At 42.2% G+C, this 6,996-nt stretch overlaps 1 protein-coding gene across 1 annotated transcript; it reads left to right on the forward strand.

The window, feature by feature from the left end:
• The first annotated feature begins 5,229 nt into the window (after positions 1–5,229).
• On the forward strand, positions 5,230–5,688 carry LOC138873139 (uncharacterized). The gene is made up of 2 exons (XM_070151577.1): positions 5,230–5,359; positions 5,453–5,688. Exons 1-2 carry the CDS (start codon positions 5,230–5,232, stop codon positions 5,686–5,688), a joined length of 366 nt encoding a protein of 121 aa, XP_070007678.1.
• The last annotated feature ends 1,308 nt before the right edge of the window (positions 5,689–6,996 follow it).

The following is a 6,996-nucleotide window of genomic DNA, read 5'->3' on the forward strand; positions in this document are numbered from 1 at the left end:
GAAGGTTAGAACAAGTTTGAATGATGTTTTAGGATTAGTTGGAAGGTTTGGTTAAGGTCCCAAGGGCCTCAGGAGAGTTTCGGGTGGTCAATCGGATCATTTCATGATATTTGGAGTTGCAGAAAATTTGTAGATCAGTGCTGCGGAGAAATGACTTTCGCGTTAGCGAGTGGGTCCTCGCATTTGCGAAGGGTTAGCTGATGAAGCTGGGAATTTAAGCCTTTTCTTTCGTGAGGAAGTGTATGCATTCGCGAAGGGTTGGGCATTTGGTAAATGTGTTCACGTGAGGTGGATCGCGTTCGCGTAGAGGAAAAGTGGTCAGCTGGGTTTGAGGTATTTTATTCTTCGCGTTCGCGAGAGGGGGAAGCGATCACGAAGGGTGGTCTGAATAAAGTATCACGTTCGTGATTGGAAGTTCGTGATCGCGAAAGTGGAAATTTGGTCAAAGTTATTTTGTGCTTCGCGAAGAAGGATTTCAGGCCTGGGCAGAAGGTTTAAATAATCGTCTTGTCCGCAATTTTGGGGTTTATTTCTTCCATTGGTGGTCGTTTTTGGAGACTTTTGAAGAGGATTGAAGAGTGATTAGAGAGGAATCATTTGGAGGTAATATTTTTGACTTCATAACTCATTTATATATGATTAAAGACCTAATTAGTGGTGGACAAATTTGGGCAAAAGGGGTAATTAGGGCTTGAGATTAAGAGACCTTAAAATGGGTATTTGAGGGACCAATTGAGGTCCGATTTTGGTACTTTTGGTATGACTAAACTCGTGAGAGCGTGAGGATTTTGAAAATATAACTTTTACCTGATTCTGAGACGTAGGCCCGAGGGGCATTTTGGTCATTTTACCTAATTTCGCGTATTAGCTTAGAATTTCTTTGTAGAATCAGTTACTTGAAGTGTTATTTATATTATGCAATTGAATTGAATAGATTTGGGCCATTTGGAGTCGAGTACTCGTGGCAAGAGAGTGGTTTCGGGTTGATTTTGAGCCGGTTCGAGGTAAGTGGCTTGCCTAACCTTGTGTGGGGGACCTTTACCCTTAGGATTTGGTATATTTGGTAATTAAAATGCCTTGTACGTGAGATGCGGAGTGTGTACTTGTGCTAATTGTTGGACATCCAATTTTCATTAAGTAATTACTAGTATGTTTCCTTTCCTGTTTTTATTACTCGCACTATTAAGCCTGTTGTAGCTTATGAAAGCATATCTAAGTGATTTAATTGCTTTATTTGCTCAAACTACCTTACCTAAATTATGTGCAACATGATAGGCTAGAATTACTTGTTGCCTTAATATGAAATTTACCATTTCTGAATATTTTCCTGTTGTTGTTGTGTATTTACATTGGGACTACCGATGTGGGATTCCGGTAGATCCCGCTTGTCCGTTTATTTGAGACTATGGATGTGGGATTCCGATAGATCCCCCTTGTCTGTTTATTTGGGACTACGGATGTGGGATTCTGGTAGATCTCCCTGCACAATTATATGGAACTACAGGACTGCACCCGGTAGATTCCCCCAGTACCGGGTATTTATATTTGAGACTATAGATCAGAATTCCTGTAGATCCCCGCGCACTGATGGTTGGACTACGGGATGGGATCCCGCGAGATTGATAACTTGGGAATATGATGCATTTTACACTCCTTCTTGCTTAAGTTTTGATTAGAAATATGTACAAAATAGTCCCAAAGGCTTACAAGTTGTGCTTGATTGCAGGTTTGATCAAGGTGACAAAGTGTCAAAATCTAGCTCAAAAAGGAGTGAAACTTGCACAAGTACCAAGATAAGACAAAGTTCAGTCAAAACAGGGCCAGTGCGACCGCACACCATTCTGTGCGGTCCGCAAAAGTGAAGTTCAGAGAGGTTGCTTTTCAGGCCATAAAGCAATGCGGCCGCAAAGGGTTTTGTGCAGTCCGCATTGGGTTCACCGGGAAGGTTTAGAGAGTGTCCAGTTTGAAGGTTGAAGCCCAATGTGGTTTGCGGTTCATTTTGTGCAGACCGCAATAGAAGCCACCACGGCCTCACTCGACTTTGTGCGGCCCGCATTGCCTAAGTTTAGAGAGCTGATTATTCAAGCCCAGAGCCTTAGTGCGGCCGCACTCGATTTTGTGAGGTCCGCACTAGCCCCGTAGGGGTATTTTTGTCCAGAATTTTTAGCCTAGTATAAATAGATTCTTTTTCCATTTTTATGTTATCAGATAGTTTTGTACTGAGAGCTGCGCTCATGGCTTCGTTTCTTTTACCTATTTTGAGTAATTTTAGCTTGATTTCAACATTGAATCTTCAAGTTTTATTTAGCAATTAATTATTATGAGCTTTTCTTCATCTATTGCCTTGTTTTCTTCTCTAATTATGAGTAGCTAGACCCATAATCTAGGGTTGTGGCTCAACCCTAGTGTGGGTAATTGATGAGTCTTGTGTTTTAGGGCTTGATTGACTATGAGTGTTTGATATTTGGACTAATTTCATATTTAATTGTTGAATTAGTGGTTGCAAACACTAGTTATTGTTTAGTTGACTTTGGCTCTTCTTGAGAAAGAGAGCCTAAGTCTCTGAAATTGGTTCAACAAGGAATTTGGGCGTACTCAAGAGATTGATATCCCGATTAAAGGGGTTAAACCTAGAGATAGTAATACTCGACTTGAACCTCAATTGCTTGCACAAATTTGCATACCCAATTAGACTTGAGAAAGTCAATTAGGGCAAAATCACTTAAACCACCGAGAGGTGTAAAGTGAGTAGAATCGTGCAATGGTTATATCATACTCCCCAAATATGACAATCCAGATTTAAACTCAAGAATCCGTTAATTAACCACCTAGGGGAAAGTCACTACCCTATTGCCTTTTATCTATTTGATCAATTCTCAATAGTCTAATCTTAGCTTAATTAGCATAATTACCATCGTAGTATTATACAATTAGAAGTAAAATCGAAACCCAAAAATATTTAGAAGAGTAATTTGGAACAAATACACAACTCCACTTTAAATAGACACTCAACTCCAACATCTAGCTCCCTGTGAAAATCAATCCCGACTCATCGGGTAAAAGCTATTTCGACCTCTCTCGCTACTCAATAGTAGTGCAGGGTTGGCCTCGATCAACTTTTTGGCGCCGTTGCCGGGGATCGAACGATTTTGGCTATCTATATATCTAGTTTTGTGTATTGTTCTTCTTTCCTTCTTTGTTACTAATTTGTGTGTGTCACAACTTCAGGTACCAAACGGCAGCAAACAACGCCAATGACCCTTTTGGAAATATGATTGCGGGGGAGGAGGTAGATGATATTGGAGATGATGAGGTGTCTATTATACCTCTAGGACAACGTAGAGGCCGCCAGGCCAATGCTAATGCCAATGACAATATTCCAGACCCTTCTCTGCCACCTCCAAGAGTGGCTCCTCGAGTGCTTCTGAACCAAGGCTATGCAAGTGCTATTGTCCCACCCCGAATCCGGGCGAGAAACTTTCAAATAACCAATGTGATGTTGACATTGCTGGAGCAGCGTGGGTATTTCACGGGCACTGCCAATCACAATGCTTACAAACATCTCAAAGGGTTCGTGGATACCTGTTGGAGGAGCAAGCAAACTAATGTGTCCAAAGATGCACTACGGTTGAGACTCTTCCCATTCTCACTTAGAGGGAAGGCACTGGATTGGCTTGAGCGACTTCCCAACTATTCCATCACTACTTGGGATGAGTTGGAGGACAAGTTCATTGCAAAATTTTTCTCACCGGGGCATATGACTGCATTAAGAAATGAGATCTTGGCTTTCAAACAGGAGCCAACCAAACCTTTGCATGAGATTTAGGAGCGCTATAGAACAATGGTGAAGGAATGCTCCAACAATGATATGATCGAGGCGATGATCCAACAGACTTTCTACTGGGGCGTTATTATAACAAACCAATGCATAGTGAACCAACTTGCTATGGGAAACTTCATGAAACTGTCTTATGATGAGGCTTGTGACATTCTTGATGAGATGGCTGACACTTCTTCTGCGTGGCAGAGTTGAGCCAATGTGCCCCAGGGTGACCCCATGATTACTCATTTGCACAAGGAGTTACATGATCATGGGCATGCTATAGCTGAGTTGACAACTATAATGAACCAACTAGCAAAGGCACAGTTGCAATAAGTTCAAAATCCTCGCCAATTAAATGCTATGGAGGGTGTCAACATGCTAGTCAATAAAAGAAAACAAAGAGGGCAACAACACCAAGGGAATTCGGAGCAATTTGATAATGATTATGGGGGATTCCAAGATGATGGTTATGATGGGCAAAATGAAGAGGTGCAATACGTGAATAATTATCAAAGCCAAAGGGGAAATTCTTCCAACCAACAATAATGGAGACCCAGGGTAATTGGGGCAATTAACAACAAGGCAATGGTAATTGGGGGAGCAACAACCAAAACTCGAACTGGGGAAATCAGAAAAACAATCAAAACAATCAAGGAAATTGGAATGGTAACAACAACAATTGGTGTGGTAACAATAATCAAGGTGGATGGAACAATGGCAACCAAGGAAACCGGGGGCAAGGCTTTCAAAGGCCCCCAATGTACCAACAACCAAACAATCCGCCTCCATTTCCATCCCAATATCCTAGTTCTTCTAACAATAATATGGAGCGAATTGACATGATGTTCGAACAAATGATGAAAAAGAATGCGGATTCTAATGCGCAGTTGGCTTCCCACAATACCTCAATCAGAAACTTGGAGGTGTAGTTAGGCCAAATCTCATAGTCTTTGAATACTCGTCCTAAGGGGGCTCTACCTAGTGATACGGTGGTTAACCCGAAGGGTGGGAACAATCATGTTATGGCAGTAACTACAAGAAGTGGGAGAGGCGGTGATGTGAATGCCTCCAAACAAAAGAAAATTTTGAGTGATGAAGTTGAGTTGCAAGAAGATGAAGTTCCTTTGGTGGTTGAAAATGTGATTGATGACAATGTGAACAAAGAAGTGAGGATTGATATTCAAGATGCCGAGGTGGAAACTCAAAATGACGTGAACCCATCTAGAGAACACGTAATAGACATGCCGGAGTTGATTGTGCCTAAAGCCAAGGAACCTTTGCCAAGGCCACCTCCGCCTTATCCTCAAAGGCTCGCGAAGCAGAAAAATGAGAATCAGTTTAAAACGTTCATTGACATGATGAAGAGCTTATCCATTAATGTGCCTTTGGCGGAGGCTCTTGAACAAATGCCGGGCTATGCTAAATTCATGAAGGACTTGGTGACAAAGAAACGGTCCATGGGTTGTGAAACTATAAAGATGACTCACCAAGTTAGTGCTATAGTGCATTCAATGGCCCCGAAGCTTGAAGACCCCGGTACTTTCACCATTCCTTGCACCATTGGGAGTGCTGACTTTGCTAAGGCTCTATGTGATTTGGGGGCTAGTATCAATTTGATTCCCTACTCAGTTTTCAAGACTTTGGGTATTGGGAAACCAAGGCTGACTTCCATGAGATTGCAAATGGCTGATAAAATGATGAAGAGACCATTGGGTATTATTGATGATGTCCTTGTCCAGGTGGACAAGTTTATCTTGCAAGCTGATTTTGTGATCTTGGACTGTGAGGTGGATTATGAAGTTTCAATCATATTGGGGAGACCGTTCCGTGCTACAGTGAAGGCCTTAGTTGATGTGGAAGCATGAGAGCTCACCTTCCGGGTGGGTGATGAAAAAATGGTCTTTCATGTGTGCAAGTCAATGAAGCAGCCCAATAGTATCGAGGTGTGCTCTTTTGTGGACCTTGTCACAGCAGTGATAGTTGATGATACCAGTGCAATGATCAATGTGGAGGACCCTCTTGAGGCCGTATTGCTGAATCTTGATGTCAATGAGGATGCAAGCCGGGTGGAGTGTGTGAATGTTTTACATGGAATGGGCTCGTACTCTTATGAGCCTAGAAACTCTCTTTGGATCTATAGAATAGGAAGACTCTGCCAATAAAGCCTTCAATTGAGGAACCTACGGTGTTGGAGTTGAAGCCGTTGCCTCCATACCTTAGGTATGAGTTCTTAGGCCCTAGTTCTACTTTGCTAGTTATTCTTTCTTCTTGTCTTACTAACTTGCAGGTTGATGCCACATTGCGGTGCTTCAAAAGTGGAAAAAGGCAATTGGATGGACTTTAGCTGATATTCAGGGGATAATCCCTACATTCTGTATGCACAAGATTATTCTGGAAGATGATGCAAAACCCTCCTTGGAACATCAAAAGAGGTTAAACAAGGCAATGCAAGAAGTTGTGAAAAAGGAGGTGATCAAGTGGTTGGATGCCGGGGTTGTGTACCCCACTCTGATAGCTCTTGGACTTTGCCGGTGCAATGTGTACCAAAGAAGGGTGGCATGACCGTGGTTGTAAATTCACAAAATGAGTTGATTCCTACTAGAACCGTCACCGGTTGGAGGGTATGCATGGACTACCGCAAGCTGAATAAAGTGACTCGCAATGATCACTTTCCATTGCCTTTTCTTGATCAGATGTTAGACCGACTTGCTGGGCGTGCCTTCTACTGTTTCTTGGATGGGTATTCTGGATACAACCATTGCTTTGGAAGATCAGGAGAAGACCACATTCACTTGTACATATGGCACCTTTGCCTTTTCTTGGATGCCTTTTAGGCTGTGTAATGCACCGACTATATTTCAGCGGTGTATGATGGCCATTTTCACCTATATGGTGGAAGATATTCTAGAGGTATTCATGGATGACTTCAGTGTTTTAGGCGATTCATTTGATGAGTGTTAATCTTGATAGAGTTTTGGCCCATTGTGAAGAAACCAATCTTGTTCTCAATTGGGAGAAATGCCACTTTATGGTGGAAGAGGGCATAGCTCTTGGGCATAAAATTTCAAAGTATGGTATTGAGATAAATAAAGCAAAAATTGATGTGATTTCAAGGCTCCCTCCCCTACCTCTGTCAAGGGAGTTAGAAGTTTTCTTGGGCATGTGGGGTCTAC

Source organism: Nicotiana sylvestris, chromosome 7 (genome assembly GCF_000393655.2).
Source record: "Nicotiana sylvestris chromosome 7, ASM39365v2, whole genome shotgun sequence".
NCBI classification, from domain to species: domain Eukaryota; kingdom Viridiplantae; phylum Streptophyta; class Magnoliopsida; order Solanales; family Solanaceae; genus Nicotiana; species Nicotiana sylvestris.